The 21,291-nt window shown below is 35.9% G+C and overlaps 1 protein-coding gene across 1 annotated transcript; it reads right to left on the bottom strand.

The window, feature by feature from the left end:
• Positions 1-4,149: 4,149 nt before the first annotated feature.
• LOC145015871 (F-box protein PP2-B15-like) lies at positions 4,150-6,947 on the bottom strand. The gene is made up of 3 exons (XM_078974344.1): positions 6,667-6,947; positions 4,885-5,003; positions 4,150-4,787 (listed from the first exon to the last, which is right to left on the bottom strand). The coding sequence occupies exons 1-3, from the start codon at positions 6,913-6,915 to the stop codon at positions 4,322-4,324; spliced, it is 834 nt and encodes a 277-aa protein (XP_078830470.1). The 5' UTR covers positions 6,916-6,947; the 3' UTR covers positions 4,150-4,321.
• Between the last annotated feature and the right edge of the window lie 14,344 nt (positions 6,948-21,291).

Here is a 21,291-nt window from a genome sequence, read left to right on the forward strand (position 1 = left end):
CACACTTAGTAAGTAAAAATTCATCCTCCCTATTATTATTTCACTTCATTCTACTCAAATCTTTGGTTGCTTACACAAACTCCCTAACTATGATGTTAGATTCTCGAAAACCTTCAAGGCATCTCCAAGTGTTCTTGAATTAAACACTTCCATTCTTCAACAATCATCTACTGAAATCACTCAAGGTGAGTTCATACCCCTACATTTTCATGTTTTCTCAAGTTTTCAGGGGGGGAATACAAGTTAAAACACTAAGAACATAACTAGATTTTTCTAACAGCCTTCATCAGAAAAGTTCAACTCCATTCACGGACTGTTTTGGGCATCTTAAACATTTTTGTTTTCAAAACTGTACAAGGTGCAAATAGTTTAATTTTTTAGCTTTAAAATGACTACTTGCACATCTCCATACGATTTTTCTACAATTTATGGTAATTTTTACAAAACTGCCTATCACTTCAAACAACAATCCGGACCAGTCTGTGATTATGGACTTTTTCACCCAAGTTAGAGGTCATTATAAATTGTGATAAAAATTATGAGCAAACTAGACACATTTTGTGAACTCTCAGAATTTACGGATCTAGTTTTCGACTTCGTATGATTTTTCTATGATTTTTCCAAATACAGGGCAGAATGGCTAAAGTTAGCCAACAACATGTAAATATCATAACACTTTGTATTATGTTGAGCAAAGTGTATAATCATAAGTTTTAATGTTTGAATGTGTTTCCTAGTTAGTTTATCATTATGAACTGAAACTAAGACATTCATATTAAATATTATCCATTCATTTTGGAACACGTATTATTTAACTATAAAAAATATAGTTTGAATATATTTATAACACTAATACATTTTCCATAAAAGGATTCATACATATTATACACATTTTAGATAAACTATAATAGGTATAGTTTATGATATATCACTCTACGCACTCGTACCAGAAGTGTACATTCATATAAGAAAGATTTCTATTCGCACACATTTCACGTAAGTTAATCTATGGTTTGATAAATTCACAACACTAATACATCTCCATAAAAGGATTCATACATATTACATACATTTTAGATAAACTATAATAGGTATAGTTTATGATACATCACTCTGCGCACTCGTACAAGAAAGGTGCATTCATACAAGAAATATTTATATTCACAAACATTTAACGTAAACTTGTTATCCTATATTGTGAGTTTCTCTATTTTTTTTCGATCTCTATCTCTCTATCTCCCCGTACGTCCGAGTGCGGGATATAATTCCTGGTAGTTATAATCAGAATCTCCTTGAGGGAGAACGTGATACTTGTATATAGATCTATATTGGGATTGACACCCCACACCTTGCTGCTAGCTACAGTTGGACCTGCAGGTCTACGGGTGACAAATGTCATTTCATTTTTCGCGACACTGAGAACGTCGTGGCAGGTTCACATAGTCATAGTATGATTATAACGGCTCACATAGGGAACAATCCATAAGTTTACGGGATTTTATTTTTAAAACCTAAATGAGTTTTATGTCGATTTAAAATCACCTTTTATCTCTATGGGTACAAATACAAAGTGCCGGGTCTCTATACAAAGCTATTATGATATTAAAACTACACTTCCTCTAAAATTGTTAGACTTCAACTATAGTCGCTGAGCGTATATGTTGAGTCATATAAGAATTTAGTCTTGATTGGCCTAGAATTGGTGGTGCCCGCCTCATCTCCTGTTCCTCGTTGGGTTGTGGACCTAGGGCAGACCCACTATATTCAACGTTTTATCTAAGTTAAGCCTTATATAACTTTATATGTTGGACGATTATAGAGGAACTCTACGGATTACTCTAGGGTTCATTACAGCATCATGTAGGATTATTTCTATTCATACTTAACTAAGAAAATATTGGATTTTCTGGAAATCAAACTAAATCGATTTTACAAGGAAAAACGGTTTCTACTTCAAACAAAACTCTTATGAACTCACCAACCTTTGTGTTGACACTCTTTTTAAAACTACTTGTATTCTCAGGAAATCAGTGAAACAGGAAAACTTCATCGCTTTGAGGATGGGACGCTAAACCGTCAACAAATTATTTTGTCATCATAATGTAATTGCTTTTGAAACATGTAAACATATACTTTGGTGTAACTTTTGCAATTATATATATGGTGGTTGTTTTTACTTTGAGCACTATTATACACGTTGTTGTGATACTATACATGAAGTCCTCCACCCCCAGACGTTTCCGCCATCCTTGGTTTGGGGGTGTGACAATTAGCTTGAGAAAGATATATTTTTGGTCCCTTTGAGACTTAAAGACTAGATCTTGGTTGTTTGGACCATCCTAATGGATAAAGTTGGAAACTTTATCCATTATGGAGCTATTAGGAACCAGATCTGAGCTTTGAGTGAAAGGTCTTAATGTATTAAGTGCTTAAAATAAAGTTTGGCAAGGGACGCCATACGCAGGGTGTAATCTGGGCTACGCCCAACATAACCCGATTCTTGCCCGTTTTCTGGATAAATTTATATGCCCTGCATAGAGTAAGACGTACTCCGCGCGTAAGTCAACGAAAGGTTGACCGCTGACTTTTTGACCAGTTTGACTTTTGTAATAACTAGTACCAATTGAAAAAGACCAAATGGGGGTAAAATAGACCCGATACCGGTTGAAAGAGACCAAAGTGGGTGAAATAGACCCAATTATGTATTGATTGTTATGTATGTAGGGAATGGGGTATTTTAAGGAGCTCACTAAGCTTTGTGCTTAGGGTTTCTGGTTTATGTATCAGGTACTTCTAGCTCGAAAGGGAAGGACTCAGCATGATCGCACCGCATCCGCCCATGTGTTTCTGCATTATGTGATTTTGGGATTTTGTACTCTGGTGACATTTTCACTATGATACATTTTGGCAGATTTGACATGATTATTAGATGTTTGAGAATGATTTAAAAACAAAATTTCTATCTAAAATTTTTAGGATGTTACAGGATGCATTATATATATGATGGAATATGTGGTACATTGGGGAACTCACTAAGCTTTATGCTTAAAGTTGTGTATTTAACATTTTTCAGGTTGTTCGTGAGAAGAGCTCGGGCGGGACCGTACACACGCATCGAATATGTTCGTTTTCGTAGTTTTGTAAATTTAACTCTAATATTGTATGGTTTAAATTAAAAGGATGTTTCTAAATGACTATTGAAATAATGGTTTTAATCATATAATCTATTTAATATATCAAAAATCTCTTTGTAATTTTTCGGACGTTACAAAAGTCATCGAAGTTAAAGTTATTCGCAGAGAAGTGTATCCGACAAAGTTAGCCACCTGAGATTAGATAACAATTGTCTTTAATGTTAAGATAGGGAAAATGATCAACATGAGATCTTTTGTTAGTTTTATGACACCTGTTGATTAGCCTTTTGAGTTGTACACTTTGTTTTGTTCGTCCTTAACATATTTATGTATTGCCTATAACAAGGCATGTCAAACTTCATTTATCATGTACCTTTTATAAACTTATAGAATATACAACATCAATTAGAGTTCTCCTTCAAAAATCCTTATTGTTCTTTCATTTACTTCTTTTGGTGATTTATTCCTATCATTTAGTACTTGCATTAAATACTTGTTGATTATCTTCATGTATTGAGCCTGGAATCCTTCAAACTTGTGACTAAAACCTTATCATTATTAGTTTATCTTACTTTATCAATTGGTATCCAAGCCTAAGTGGTTTTTCTTTGAATCTATTTGACCATATTGTCATTGTTTGAGATTTCATTAGTTTTCTCTTGCATTTCTGGTTCTACAGGACAAAATTTCTTCACATACACCGTTGTAGCTCTTATTTTTATAACAACTTCACAATGACTAATACTAATCAACAACTGTATTCGATGCATATAGCCAACATGGTGGGTTGCCCTAATCGAGTCACATTAACGGTGGTTGAGGAATATGATCCCCTGAAGATCAGAATGTGACACTTTTTAAACTCAAAAGAAAAACGTAAAGAAATATGGAGATCTGTAACTAAAGGACCCCATCTCCTAGTTAAAATTGTGGTTAGAGATGCAATTGATCAACTACTTGTTTAAGTAGAGACTTGAGAATCTCATCTTATAAATCTTGACATCGAGAAGACGCATACAACTAATATTTTATCTTTGTAATAGCTAGTTAATTTTTTTTTTACTAAAGTTAACCTATCACAAGCCAACTTTGTAATAGATGCAAACCAAAAACCAAATGCATGATACATGTTCAACCCTAGTACAATTCAAGTATGATGTTTTCAATTTTTGTGCATAACTATCTTACTAGATAGGTCTAATTTCAATTCCTTCAACAATAAGCCCCCCTTTCAAGTGCACACCATTGACCTCTCTTAAATTCATTTTAACCTCTTTCTCATAACTTCCATCATTGTAAAACTCACCCAATTCAATCTCCAACCATCCATCCTTTCGCTCACGACAAAACCTTGAAATATATTCTCCAAATTTTGATCTCAACCCTTCTTTAACCTCGTTTGGGCGACATGTGCGCTCAAAGCATGGCTTGATACATTTGTTATGAGAGAAGTTTATCTTCCCCTGTGAATGGCTTTCACCAACTTCAACTGAAACCTCACATGGTAAAACATCTAACCCGAAGGCACGATAATGAGCCACTTCTGTAATGAGGTATGCTCTATAATAGGTATCAGGTGACAAATTCCGTGTGTTGATATTCCCTTCAATTTCAAGCCAACTCGTCATTCTAAGCTCAACAACTTCGGAGAATCTGATAGACATTAACAATCTATTTTAGAATATGTATATATTTATGTATCTATGCATGAATCTATGTATGTATGTATGTATGTATGTAAGTTCATTACCTCGATTTAGTACAAGGTTTCCAACACCAAAAGAGAGAATTGGATGACCAAGCGATATAAAGATCTCTTGCACTTAAAGTGTAACACTTCTTTCCTGTTGCTTTCTCTATCGAGAATGTCTACAATTCAAACTCAAGATTGTGAGACCAACCAAGACACATACATACATACATGCATACAAGTGCGCACGCACACACATACACACACACACACACACACACACATATATATATATATATATATATATATATATATATCAAAAGAGAGAGGGGGAGTGTGTGTGTCTTGTGTATGTGTCAGCATCATATGAAATATAAAAAACGATTTTGGAGCATTTGATTGAAAAATCAATGAGAGAGTCCACGTCAAATATCAAGAAAATGTTTTCTAGAAAGGGTGAGAACTAAGAAGGTCATAATTTGCACGTGTTTTGGCGAACAAACAAAAATGAATCATTAGATGATACAAAATAACTTGTTAAACAAAATAAATTCCCGAAAAAAATGCATATATGATTCAAGTTTTTTACTTAATCAAATTTTAATTTATTTTTCAGACAACTTTAATGAGTAATCATAAAAATGAATCTATGGTATTATTTCGAGTTTTTTTTACCAATCACATTATTTTTGCATCATCTAACGATTTATTTCCGGATTTACCAAAAAACATGTTAATGATGGACTTCTTACCCTTTCTACCGGACATTTCCTTCTTATGAGATCACTCTCTCTCTCTCTCTATGTGTGTGTGTGTGTGTGTATATATATATATATATATATATATATATATATATATATATATATAGAGAGAGAGAGAGAGAGAGAGAGAGAGAGAGACTATGTGTATATGTGTATTAAAGATATTTCTGAATGAAATTCGACATTCAGTGACACATACAAATAAATTTATCCATTGGTAATTTACTGATATAATATTTTGTGACATTTTCAACGGGATATTTAAGTGACAGATTCCGATAAAATATCGAGAAATCAAATATCCTCATATCTTTTATTTCTAATCTTTCTAAGGGCGGACATAATGGAAGCGGGAAAGGGGAGAGGGAAACTTCCCTCTCTCTGGAACACCATCCCTTGGGTGAGGGGAGCAACCCGCGGGAAAGAGGTTGGGGGAGGGGGTGTCACACTCTCTCTCCTCATGCTATTTGACAGGTTTTTTTTTTTTTTTTTTTTTTTTTTTTTTTTTTTTTTTTTTTTTTTTTAATATTTATAAAATTATATACCTACTAAAAAATATAAATAATATATCAAAATTTATGGTTTTTAATTCCCTACAAAATGAGTATAATATATGTATGAAAAATACTTTTAAAAAAAATTTAAAAAAAAAAAGTGAGGAGAGTTTCCCACAAATTCCTTGGGTTTTAGGTGCGGGAAAAAAAAGTAAGAGAAAAAATGGTATGACCTACAAAAAGTGAGGAAAACATCTCTCCCATACCCTCGAGTCTAATAAGTAGATTAAAACAAATATCAAAATCAAGAAAATAGATTAAAAGAAAGAATTAATGGATTACACATTTCATTATTTTATAGGAATAAAAAGATTTTAATTTTTGTTATTTTAAGGACGAACTTCCAAAAAATATTTTTAGTAATAAATATTCTACAAGCCATTTTTGTGAAAGATTACATACGTTTTTTAAAACGTATGACAACTTTGATAAAAATTGTAAATTAATCATTAAAATATTGCATATGTCCACAAAATATGGCTTGTAAAAAATGCCCGAGCAATCCAATATAATAAATGAGTGATTACCTTGAGGCCACCGTCAATGAGAATAGGAGCCGAAAGCTTAAAGAAGAGTTCCTTTTTGGATTCGAAAGTCAATGGACACACACTTCTCGATATGATTTGGTGATAATCAGGTGGCAAGAACTTATCCCACAACACCTCTGACTCTGCAGCATCTCTAATAGCGGAAGCCACCACTGTAAATCGACACACATCCTGAGGTGTCACACAGGAGAGGATGTGTGCTATGCAGTCTTCCGGTAAAACTTCCATGTGTGCAGATTAATGGGATAGACAGATGACTCGTCAGGTGTTATTTAATGTGTGCAATGACGACATAATTTGGACACATGAGGACACTTATGGGTGTGGAATTTGGTATGCATGTACAATTTTTTAATCATTGACCAGTAGCTTGTAGCCACGTATGTTGTATATATGATATGCTTTGGATGTTTTTGTACTTTTGTGCCTAAAAAGTACATAAACTTACCTACCTTTTTAGGCAGTGCCCTACAACATTAACACGCTACGACGAAGACAAATTCGGACCTTATACCGACGATATGTCGTCGGTATATGGTATGCCGACGACAGGTTGTCGGGATAGATTTTGTCAATCATATTTTCGGGGGAAAAAAATAAAGTTTTATTAATTGCCTATCGCGACGACGTGTCATCGGCAAACGTATAGCGATGACTTGTCGTCGCAACAAATGTAATCTATTACGACGACTAGGGGTGCAAACGAGCCAAGCTACTCGCGAGCTACTCAGGATCGGCTCGTTAAAAGCTCGACTCGAAACCGATTTTAAATGATCCCGAGCCGAGCTCGAGCTTCATATTAAGCTCGTTTATTAAACGAGCTCGAGCTCGAGCCTATGTAACTAAGCTCGATTAGTCTCACGAGCCTAAACGAGCCTTTATAAAATATAATTTATTATTATTTTCATATATTAAAATAAAAACATATTTGGGAAATTATGGATTGCGAGTATTTATAAACGAGTTTCTTAACGAGCTTGAGTCGAACTTAAGCTTATTTAGGCACATAAAACGAAAAACGAGCCGAGCCTGAGCCCGAGCCGGGCTTGTATAATTCTTTACGAGCTCGAGTCGAGCTCAGTTAAAGAAAGCTCGAATCGAGCCGAGCTCGAGCTCGAGCTTTGTATAACTTAAACGAGCCCGAGCCGAGCCTGACCAGGCTCGGACTCGGCTCGGATCGTTTGCACCCCTAACGACGACTAGTTGTCGGTATAGGTTTTTCACAGGAGTTAATGACATACCTATAACGACGATATGTCGTCGGGATAGTTACTGGTTGTTTTTTTCCCCGTTTTACAGATTTAATACATTACTATTCCTGCATTTTTAACAAATCCAAAACACATTGCAACATATATCAATTGAAATACATTAACTAGGTATCATTATTCAAATTCAAAACATTAAATTCAAGTAGTTAGCTAACATTGTTCAAAACACTAAAAAAACATCAATCATCATTATCATAAGCATATCCTTCTTCTCCTTCTTCTCCTTCTTTTTCTTCCATCCTTTCGGCAACTTGTTGAGAGGTACTTGCTTGTGTGTTATAGTTGAATAGAAAGTTAGGAAATGGTGGTGCTTGGAAGCCCGGAATACATGCCACCAATGATGCATTATATTGTTGCAAGTATTCTTGCATTTGTTGTGCATCAAATTGGGATTGAGATTGAGACGATTTTGAAGTGGAAGGTTGTTTGTGACAACCGTCATATTCGGGTCAATTTGTGACAATCGTCAATCTTGAGTCAAGTCAAGTCATCAAGTCAAGCCGGTCAACTCTATTAAACCTTGTGTATTAGGTCGATGAATCGATAAAGCAAGAACATATGAGTTTTTGATTCGCAATTGGATTGATGATTGAGGGATGATTCATGAAGAAAAACGCGAAGTCAAGGACTATGAAATTGTTGGTTGCAAGAATTTAAAAACTCGATTGTGGAGTTGTTGATGCTCATTTTGCGAAGGTAAAACAATCGAGTGTTCGCATCTATGAATCAATTTGAAGTCGATTGGGTTAATATTCGCATATGGGTTCAACATATGAAAATTTTGATTTCGCAAGTTTAGAGTTCAAGAACTAAACTGTGTTCGCATCTGGAATGAAAAATTTTGTGAATCGCATTTGATTAATTAGGTTAAAATGCGAAGGGATGCGAAGGGTGTAAGAATGAAAATGCGAAGGTGATTAATGCGAAGGGATGCGAAGGGTGTAAGAATGAAAATGCGAAGGTGATTAATGCGAAGGGATGCGAAGGGTGTAAGAATGAAGATGCGAAGTATTTCACAGTAGAATGCGAATTGGGGAAGAAAACAGAAGATCTCAAATATTGTCCCTGGAGTTTCGCATTTTTGGAAATAAATACTCAACTTCGCAAATAGGGGTCATAAAATGATGAAATTGCAGAATTTTTAAAGAGATGCACACACATAGACAACCACACATATATTTAGAAAATTAAACTAAAAATGGGATATAGACTATTATAAGACATTGTTCTTGACTTTTGAGTCCAAAGACGTATGATCCGAACTTTAATTGTGAAATCGTCCTTGATTGAGTCAATTTCCTTTATAGGAGTAATATATTCCATTGTGCCTTGCAAGTTTAAAAAAAAAAAAAATCAAAGTCACAAGCAACCACCCCACACCCACTCTATGACCAGCCATACCTCCCCACCTTACCTATGTCACTTCAATGTTCCCTTACACTCAAATTTCACTCACTCCCACGTTTTTGAGCTGGAACAATCAACCACACTCCTCATTTTCTCTCATTTCTCTCATTCCACTAAGTAACAAACATCACTTTTTCTCTCAAACTCTTCTACACAAATTTTCGAGATCCAAGGCTGGATTCAAGTGTTCTTCCACACTTAGTAAGTAAAAATTCATCCTCCCTATTATTATTTCACTTCATTCTACTCAAATCTTTGGTTGCTTACACAAACTCCCTAACTATGATGTTAGATTCTCGAAAACCTTCAAGGCATCTCCAAGTGTTCTTGAATTAAACACTTCCATTCTTCAACAATCATCTACTGAAATCACTCAAGGTGAGTTCATACCCCTACATTTTCATGTTTTCTCAAGTTTTCAGGGGGGGGAATACAAGTTAAAACACTAAGAACATAACTAGATTTTTCTAACAGCCTCCATCAGAAAAGTTCAACTCCATTCACGGACTGTTTTGGGCATCTTAAACATTTTTGTTTTCAAAACTGTACAAGGTGCAAATAGTTTAAGTTTTTAGCTTTAAAATGACTACTTGCACATCTCCATACGATTTTTCTACAATTTATGGTAATTTTTACAAAACTGCCTATCATTTCAAACAACAATCCGGACCAGTCTGTGATTATGGACTTTTTCACCCAAGTTAGAATTCATTATAAATTGTGATAAAAATTATGAGCAAACTAGACACATTTTGTGAACTCTCAGAATTTACGGATCTAGTTTTCGACTTTGTATGATTTTTCTATGATTTTTCCAAAACAGGGCAGAATTGCTAAATTTTACCAACAGCATGTAAATATCATAACACTTTGTATTATGTTGAGCAAAGTGTATAATCATAAGTTTTAATATTTGAATGTGTTTCCTAGTTAGTTTATCATTATGAACTGAAACTAAGACATTCATATTAAATATTATTCATTCATTTTGGAACACGTATTATTTAACTATAAGAAGTATAGTTTGAATATATTTATAACACTAATACATTTCCATAAAAGGGTTCATACATATTACATACATTTTAGATAAACTATAATAGGTATAGTTTATGTTACATCACTCTACGCACTCGTACAAGAAGGGTACATTCATACAAGAAATATTTATATTCACACACATTTCACGTAAACTTGTTATCCTATATCGTGAGTTTCTCTATTTGTCTTTCTCTCTCTCTCTCTCTCTCCCCGTACGCCCGAGTGCGGGATATAATTCCTGGTAGTTATAATCAGAATCTCCTTGAGGGAGAACGTGATACTTGTATATAGATCTATATTGGGATTGACACCCCACACCTTGCTGCTAGCTACAGTTGGACCTGCAGGTCTACGGGTGACAAATGTCATTTCATTTTTCGCGACACTGAGAACGTCGTGGCAGGTTCACATAGTCATAGTATGATTATAACGGCTCACATAGGGAACAATCCATAAGTTTACGGGATTTTATTTTTAAAACCTAAATGAGTTTTATGTCGATTTAAAATCACCTTTTATCTCTATGGGTACAAATACAAAGTACCGGGTCTCTATACAAAAAGGGGTACAAATACAAAGTACCGGGTCTCTATACAAAAAGGGGGTACAAATACAAAGTACCGGGTCTCTATACAAAAAGGGGTACAAATACAAAGTACCGGGTCTCTATACAAAAAGGGGTACAAATACAAAGTACCGGGTCTCTATACAAAAAGGGGTACAAATACAAAGTACCGGGTCTCTATACAAAAAGGGGTACAAATACAAAGTACCGGGTCTCTATACAAAGCTATTATGATATTAAAACTACACATCCTCTAAAATTGTTAGACTTCAACTATAGTCGTTGAGCGTATATGTTGAGTCATATAAGAATTTAGTCTTGATTGGCCTAGAATTGGTGGTGCCCGCCTCATCTCCTGTTCCTCGTTGGGTTGTGGACCTAGGGCAGACCCACTATATTCAACGTTTTATCTAAGTTAAGCCTTATATAACTTTATATGTTGGACGATTATAGAGGAACTCTACGGATTACTCTAGGGTTCATTACAGCATCATGTAGGATTATTTCTATTCATACTTAACTAAGAAAATATTGGATTTTCTGGAAATCAAACTAAATCGATTTTACAAGGAAAAACGGTTTCTACTTCAAACAAAACTCTTATGAACTCACCAACCTTTGTGTTGACACTCTTTAAAACTACTTGTATTCTCAGGAAATCAGTGAAACAGGAAAACTTCATCGCTTTGAGGATGGGACGCTAAACCGTCAACAATTTATTTTGTCATCATAATGTAATTGCTTTTGAAACATGTAAACATATACTTTGGTGTAACTTTTGCAATTATATTTATGGTGGTTGTTTTTACTTTGAGCACTATTATACACGTTGTTGTGATACTGTACATGAAGTCCTCCACCCCCAGACGTTTCCGCCATCCTTGGTTTGGGGGTGTGACAGATTGGTATCAGAGCATTGTTTATAGTGAACTAAGTATATCGAACCACCTAAGATATACAAACTATAAATGCATTGGGACTAAGGTCTCTGATTTTAAGATTTCAAAACCACTATACCTTTAAGAATAAATAACTTTTGTTAAAAGTATACATGCATGCATACATACTAAGGTCAACATCATTTTAGGACAAAACAAAAGTAATGATTGTTGGATATCACAGTTAAGCCTGGGGATGTATGATCAGTCTTGGGAATAGCATAGCCTGATCAACTATGCTGGTCCGAGGAGTGATTAGCATATGCCCAAGAATGGTTGTGATGTGGCAACAAGTCTAAAAACTTACCAACACTACCACAATGAAATACCATAGGGGTATTTTGGCATTATTAAAATTACATCTGCGAGAACTAAATAGATCTTTATCAATAGGTCAATAGTTGCTTAGTGGATACATTAAAATTTTATGTATCCAGGACGTCATAGACTTAGAATCTGTGGATCTTTGCTCTACTTCCTGTTCTCGTTGGATTGGGGATTTAGAGTTAGGGTCGCTTATTCGAAGGTCTATCCTGTCCCGAATACATATAATTAGTATGCACTAAACAATTTGTTGAAGTACCTGATAAAGATCATCGTATAATTAGCCAATTAGTACGTTTGCTTAATCATTTCTTATATCCCCATTTCTCGCGAAGATATCATGGCTGGATTCCACCCACACGACGACCCGTACTACCCTAACCACTACAATACCAAATGGCTCGGAGAGGAGCCAGAGAATGATTACCCAACCCCTGTAGATGGTCACCAAGCTGAAGGCTATGCTGATGGTTCTGACTCCGACCCTGAAGTGGAGAACTTAACCCCGATGACTCTTGTTCCGAATCCCAACCCTTGACCGGCTTTCAAGGCCCGATGCCTCCTTGGGTAGAGTGCTTGGAAACCTGGAGCAAAGAACAAGACCAACATATGTCGTTTAATAGAGAACGAAGCTTCTACAACATAAACGAAGGAAACTCAGCAGATAAATTTTTTCCAATCCTAGTCTATAGAGTTGCCCGAAACGAGATTCAGGGTAGAACAACTCTCCATAGTATCGCAGAGGTTGATGCAAATACAAGAATACATACGATCCGCACCAATCGCCTTGAGCACACTCGCGAAAAATCTAAGAGAGACCACAAAACCCACTAACTCGTGAAGTTCATTAATATGGACTTCCCTTATGAATTATATATAAGGAATTCTTAAATCGAAGAATAACGCAGGAAAAATCAAATTCTATAACAACTGACTTGTCTTTACTAGTAGGAACTTACCATCTGATCAGTTTTCCTTTTTGCAAACTCATTGACCATCATGCCCACCATGACACTATGACAACCACCCTTACCCAAGCAAGAGGAGGGAACAACGAAAGAAAGTTTTGGGACAACAAGAAGGACCAATCAACCCAAGGCCTCGCTAGGAAGCAACAGACCCTTGCTGTTCATGCTGCCACAACCCTCACCACACCGACTCCCATGAAACCATACGCTGGAACACTTCCAAAATGCAACAAGTGTAACTTCCATCACACTGGGGCTTGCCGAAAGATGCATTGCAAAAACTGCGACAGAGAGGGGCACACTGCTCGTTTCTGTAAGGCACCAGCACGACCTATCACCCAGGTACCCGGCTCTAGAGTAAGCCCAACCTGTTACGAGTGTGGAGAAACAGGACACTTCAAAAGGGAATGCCCAAGGACAAGAGATGCTGGTGGTGGCGGGAGGGTGTTTGCAATCACCGAGGGAGAAACCACTCCGGAACTGCCCGCAAATATCAGTACGTGTTTCTAACATCGACATTTAAATACCGAATTTCTTTATATGATAAATCTAGCATCGATTAAAGCATGCATAGTAGTAATCATGTGACATCGGGCGAGTTATTCCTCGCCATAATCAAATTCTGGTACTACGAAAAGTCATCCCCATCTTTCCTCTAAATTCCTGGATCCCCATTCGAAGTGCAAATTTCGGGACGAAATTCCCTTTAACGGGGGGATGATGTGACAACCGTCATATTCGGGTCAATTTGTGACAATCGTCAATCTTGAGTCAAGTCAAGTCATCAAGTCAAGCCGGTCAACTCTATTAAACCTTGTGTATTAGGTCGATGAATCGATAAAGCAAGAACATATGAGTTTTTGATTCGCAATTGGATTGATGATTGAGGGATGATTCATGAAGAAAAACGCGAAGTCAAGGACTATGAAATTGTTGGTTGCAAGAATTTAAAAACTCGATTGTGGAGTTGTTGATGCTCATTTTGCGAAGGTAAAACAATCGAGTGTTCGCATCTATGAATCAATTTGAAGTCGATTGGGTTAATATTCGCATATGGGTTCAACATATGAAAATTTTGATTTCGCAAGTTTAGAGTTCAAGAACTAAACTGTGTTCGCATCTGGAATGAAAAATTTTGTGAATCGCATTTGATTAATTAGGTTAAAATGCGAAGGGATGCGAAGGGTGTAAGAATGAAAATGCGAAGGTGATTAATGCGAAGGGATGCGAAGGGTGTAAGAATGAAAATGCGAAGGTGATTAATGCGAAGGGATGCGAAGGGTGTAAGAATGAAAATGCGAAGGTGATTAATGCGAAGGGATGCGAAGGGTGTAAGAATGAAGATGCGAAGTATTTCACAGTAGAATGCGAATTGGGGAAGAAAACAGAAGATTTCAAATATTGTCCCTGGAGTTTCGCATTTTTGGAAATAAATACTCAACTTCGCAAATGGGGGTCATAAAATGATGAAATTGCAGAATTTAATGCGAAGGGATGCGAAGGGTGTAAGAATGAAGATGCGAAGTATTTCATAGTAGAATGCGAATTGGGGAAGAAAACAGAAGATTTCAAATATTGTCCCTGGAGTTTCGCATTTTTGGAAATAAATACTCAACTTCGCAAATGGGGGTCATAAAATGATGAAATTGCAGAATTTTTAAAGAGATGCACACACATAGACAACCACACATATATTTAGAAAATTAAACTAAAAATGGGATATAGACTATTATAAGACATTGTTCTTGACTTTTGAGTCCAAAGACGTATGATCCGAACTTTAATTGTGAAATCGTCCTTGATTGAGTCAATTTCCTTTATAGGAGTAATATATTCCATTGTGCCTTGCAAGTTTAAAAAAAAAAAATCAAAGTCACAAGCAACCACCCCACACCCACTCTATGACCAGCCATACCTCCCCACCTTACCTATGTCACTTCAATGTTCCCTTACACTCAAATTTCACTCACTCCCACGTTTTTGAGCTGGAACAATCAACCACACTCCTCATTTTCTCTCATTTCTCTCATTCCACTAAGTAACAAACATCACTTTTTCTCTCAAACTCTTCTACACAAATTTTCGAGATCCAAGGCTGGATTCAAGTGTTCTTCCACACTTAGTAAGTAAAAATTCATCCTCCCTATTATTATTTCACTTCATTCTACTCAAATCTTTGGTTGCTTACACAAACTCCCTAACTATGATGTTAGATTCTCGAAAACCTTCAAGGCATCTCCAAGTGTTCTTGAATTAAACACTTCCATTCTTCAACAATCATCTACTGAAATCACTCAAGGTGAGTTCATACCCCTACATTTTCATGTTTTCTCAAGTTTTCAGGGGGGGGGGGGGAATACAAGTTAAAACACTAAGAACATAACTAGATTTTTCTAACAGCCTCCATCAGAAAAGTTCAACTCCATTCACGGACTGTTTTGGGCATCTTAAACATTTTTGTTTTCAAAACTGTACAAGGTGCAAATAGTTTAAGTTTTTAGCTTTAAAATGACTACTTGCACATCTCCATACGATTTTTCTACAATTTATGGTAATTTTTACAAAACTGCCTATCATTTCAAACAACAATCCGGACCAGTCTGTGATTATGGACTTTTTCACCCAAGTTAGAATTCATTATAAATTGTGATAAAAATTATGAGCAAACTAGACACATTTTGTGAACTCTCAGAATTTACGGATCTAGTTTTCGACTTTGTATGATTTTTCTATGATTTTTCCAAAACAGGGCAGAATTGCTAAATTTTACCAACAGCATGTAAATATCATAACACTTTGTATTATGTTGAGCAAAGTGTATAATCATAAGTTTTAATATTTGAATGTGTTTCCTAGTTAGTTTATCATTATGAACTGAAACTAAGACATTCATATTAAATATTATTCATTCATTTTGGAACACGTATTATTTAACTATAAGAAGTATAGTTTGAATATATTTATAACACTAATACATTTCCATAAAAGGGTTCATACATATTACATACATTTTAGATAAACTATAATAGGTATAGTTTATGTTACATCACTCTACGCACTCGTACAAGAAGGGTACATTCATACAAGAAATATTTATATTCACACACATTTCACGTAAACTTGTTATCCTATATCGTGAGTTTCTCTATTTGTCTTTCTCTCTCTCTCTCTCTCTCCCCGTACGCCCGAGTGCGGGATATAATTCCTGGTAGTTATAATCAGAATCTCCTTGAGGGAGAACGTGATACTTGTATATAGATCTATATTGGGATTGACACCCCACACCTTGCTGCTAGCTACAGTTGGACCTGCAGGTCTACGGGTGACAAATGTCATTTCATTTTTCGCGACACTGAGAACGTCGTGGCAGGTTCACATAGTCATAGTATGATTATAACGGCTCACATAGGGAACAATCCATAAGTTTACGGGATTTTATTTTTAAAACCTAAATGAGTTTTATGTCGATTTAAAATCACCTTTTATCTCTATGGGTACAAATACAAAGTACCGGGTCTCTATACAAAAAGGGGTACAAATACAAAGTACCGGGTCTCTATACAAAAAGGGGGTACAAATACAAAGTACCGGGTCTCTATACAAAAAGGGGTACAAATACAAAGTACCGGGTCTCTATACAAAAAGGGGTACAAATACAAAGTACCGGGTCTCTATACAAAAAGGGGTACAAATACAAAGTACCGGGTCTCTATACAAAAAGGGGTACAAATACAAAGTACCGGGTCTCTATACAAAGCTATTATGATATTAAAACTACACATCCTCTAAAATTGTTAGACTTCAACTATAGTCGTTGAGCGTATATGTTGAGTCATATAAGAATTTAGTCTTGATTGGCCTAGAATTGGTGGTGCCCGCCTCATCTCCTGTTCCTCGTTGGGTTGTGGACCTAGGGCAGACCCACTATATTCAACGTTTTATCTAAGTTAAGCCTTATATAACTTTATATGTTGGACGATTATAGAGGAACTCTACGGATTACTCTAGGGTTCATTACAGCATCATGTAGGATTATTTCTATTCATACTTAACTAAGAAAATATTGGATTTTCTGGAAATCAAACTAAATCGATTTTACAAGGAAAAACGGTTTCTACTTCAAACAAAACTCTTATGAACTCACCAACCTTTGTGTTGACACTCTTTAAAACTACTTGTATTCTCAGGAAATCAGTGAAACAGGAAAACTTCATCGCTTTGAGGATGGGACGCTAAACCGTCAACAATTTATTTTGTCATCATAATGTAATTGCTTTTGAAACATGTAAACATATACTTTGGTGTAACTTTTGCAATTATATTTATGGTGGTTGTTTTTACTTTGAGCACTATTATACACGTTGTTGTGATACTGTACATGAAGTCCTCCACCCCCAGACGTTTCCGCCATCCTTGGTTTGGGGGTGTGACATTGTTCATTTGGAATTAAACCGAAGTTGGCGGTTGGTCTCCTACCCACCCCGCGAGCATGCCCACGTCTCATCCCAAGGGCACGTTCTAAACATTCTTCCTCGTCTACTATTCCGCCTTCCCCAACCTTGCTTTTTCATTTTCTCGTATTCTTCTTGAATTTTATCCTAAAATAAAGAAAACAATAAACATACGTTAATTAAAACAAACAACTAAACTTAAACATTAAAATAATTATAATAATATTCCTTAAACAAAAAACTATAATTAATAATAATAATATATTTAAATAACACATTCATTTCGTTTATCACTTACCCAATCTTCTTGTGCTCGACTTGTACACCAACCCAAACCTTCTTTGTAGCGCATTTGTCTCCAACCCTAAATATGTTGCGACTTGAGTCCCATTTTATCCTATAATAAGTGAAAAATCAATAAATATATTTATATAAATGTTAATAACACTTTTAACTAATACTAATATATTTTATTACCTCTAAATAATGTCGTTGAGCATAGGATCTACATTCGTGAGCACTTGTAAGCGGAAGTTTCGATCTACAAATTTTATTTTTAGCTGACGTGCGTTTGTATTCATCGGTCAAAAATAACAAATCAATCATTTTGTTCCAAGCTTCGGCGGACCAATCAGTCGGTGGACATCTTCTTGCCCTTTTCACATTATGATATCCACCAACTCTATCAAAATGTTTTTTCATGTCATGCTTGCGGTCTCGATAAGCTCTTTGCATGTCTGCTTGGATACGCGCTCGAAGGGGTTCCCACAAGTCTGTGCCCCGGTACCTATTTAGATCAAAATAAGTCTGCAAAAGGAAAATCATATTTGATTAGTAAAAAAATATTTAATAAGTGTAAAATTCAATACATATAAAATATATTGTATACTTACTTCTAGCTCGGGATATAAATCATCTTTGTACTTGATAGGAACACGACGCCAAGTATGATAATGCAACGGTACCTGTGATCCCACCATATTTGAGATTAGTCTGACAAACATTTGCCCGTTGTCCCCCACAAATCGGTACGTCCACCCGGAGATATCAATTCGCAAATCCAAAGGCTTACGCTTGTTGTTTTCATACTCATCATACAAATTTAGTTTCTCCCTTTGCCACGCTTATTCACATTCACATTCTTCGCTTCTGCTACATTTACATATAGAATTGAAAATTTAGAAATTTAAAACTTTAATATATCTAATACTTAAAAATTTCATTTAACTTACAAGATTGACAACCCGATGGTATACCGTGTGCGACCCCGTGTGGTGGTTTATCCCCACCGTCTCCTCCATGTCCCCTCGCGACTTCTGTCATTTGTTTAACAAATATTATAAACATTCAAAATATATAATAAAGCTAATTATAAATAAGCAAAATTTGAAAATTTAACAAATATTATAAGCGATTAGGATATATAATAACTACGACATACCGTCAATAAGATTCATCACTAGAACAATATACATGTACAACATCATCATCACTGTCATATTTTTCATTATTTATTTATTCATCTGAAAAGTACGTATCACCATCGTCATTGTCATCGTTAATGAAATCGTCATCGTTTATAGTAGGATCAACATTACTCCTAGAAACCACACTTGATTCACCAACTTCACCTAAAGTCGTCTGCATAGGCAAGGTGCCTAAATCGACAACCAAGGTAAAATCAATTGATCGAATGTCATTCACGACATCTATCTCATTCACAACATCGATACTTGGATGATTCCAAAGTTTCTGATGATGAACCTCTTCCACAACTCTCCAATTATCGTTTTTAGTAGCATCTTGGAGATAAAATACTTGTTTTGCTTGTGTGTCTAAGATGTATTGTTGATCATCATCCACGTTTTACCAACATACCATTCATGACTGGTATCGATAAGAATCATATTATTTATAGTTTGTAAACGTCCATTACGTAATGACGCATTGAACTATTTACCATGAAAGAGTACAAGTGATTTATCATATAAATAATGCAACTCTATAATCTCCTCTAATTGGCCATAGAATGGTGTACCGTCTTCTCCGAATGTAACAACACCACTATTTTGAGTAGTGCGTTGGAGATCACGGCTATTCACGACAAATCGAGCACCATTTACTATGCACATAGTGTAAGAATATACACGCAACGGACCATATGCCAACTGTAACGCCCGCAGATCCGGGCTAGTCAATTTAGAGGCAATAAGGGGTCGAAAATGACTTTTCGACAAAAGATTATTTAGAATAAATAATCTTAACAAAGTTGTAGAATATGTCACAAGGTTTCCGTACATATAAAGAACGCCAAAATCCGAGTTATAACGAAGAAGTTATGACCCACTGAAGTTTTACGGCAAAACCGACACGACATCGGGAGACGTAAATAGTGAATTTATGATGGAGGACTTTTTAGCCTTAGTGATCTAAACAAAAGTCGTAGAATATGTTAAACCGAGAAAATCCATAAAAAGAACGCCAAAATCTGACTTCGTATGAAGAAGTTATGATTTTTCTAAGATTCGGCTTAGCAGTGTACAACCCGAAACTCGAATTTTAGTTCGAGCGGTTTTTAGATTATGCGACCTAAATGAGAGTTGAATATATCATTAATAGGAACTCAATGGTAAAAAGACAGACAAAAACGGAGTTCGTATGAAGGAGTTATGAATTCTTCGCGGTCATTTAACAGTCTAAACGCCTCCTAGTGTTAAATTAGAGATCGGTCGAGAATTAGCCGATGGATTCTAAATGAAAGTTGTAGATCTTGATTTTACCTATGCGTGGATATAAAGAACGTCGAAAACGGAGCTCGTATGCGAAAGTTATGATTTTTATAAGTTTGAAGGCTGATACGCGATAGGGGGTGACGTGGCACCACCAGAATTGGACACGTGGCACCACCAGAAGGTTGCCACGTGCACCAACTCGGCGAGTAGGTCCTCCTACTCTGCGAGTAGGCTAGTCAGCACCCCTATAAATAGAGGTGTCAGGTTCCCTCATTTCCTCACCCCTCAACCTTCTTCTTTCTCTTTCTATACTCTCTCTCTCTAAGCTCCCTAACCCCCCTAAAGCCTAGGTAAACCCCTATCACCCGAAGGAAGCCCTGAGGCTCCCGGAGTTCCGAGAAAAAGGGTCTTTCGGCTCGGAAACGCTGCTCCAGCGAAGCCCGGTTTTTGAGAAAACCCGCTGTAAGTGAGCTATGCCTACCCTATCTTTAGCGTAGCTTATGTTTCGATATAGTAATGTTATTAGGTCCTTAAAATAATTATTTGGGCTATTATTATGAGTTATATTGAGTGTTATTTAACGCTTATATAATAATAATAATAATAGTTAGACTATTAATTTGTTACGCATATCGGTAGACTAAACCCTAGTGGTGTTGATACTAGGTTTTATCGAAGGAAAGTTGTTTTGAGAGTATCGAAGAGCTGTCCGAGTGTTGAGTCACCACCTATCAAGTGAGTGCATAGTCCCTTTCATCTTACACATAGATATGAATTATTTTAATATAAATTACGTGTTGTGTGTGCATATTGTCTGAATACTTGCTGTCTATGCTGGGTGAAATATTTTTATACATGTTTTAAATAATTTAAACTGTATATGTATTTTATATCTACAAAATGTGTT

The sequence above is a fragment of the Lactuca saligna genome, chromosome 9, assembly GCF_052625555.1.
Source record: "Lactuca saligna cultivar CGN05327 chromosome 9, ASM5262555v1, whole genome shotgun sequence".
In the NCBI taxonomy this organism is placed as follows: domain Eukaryota; kingdom Viridiplantae; phylum Streptophyta; class Magnoliopsida; order Asterales; family Asteraceae; genus Lactuca; species Lactuca saligna.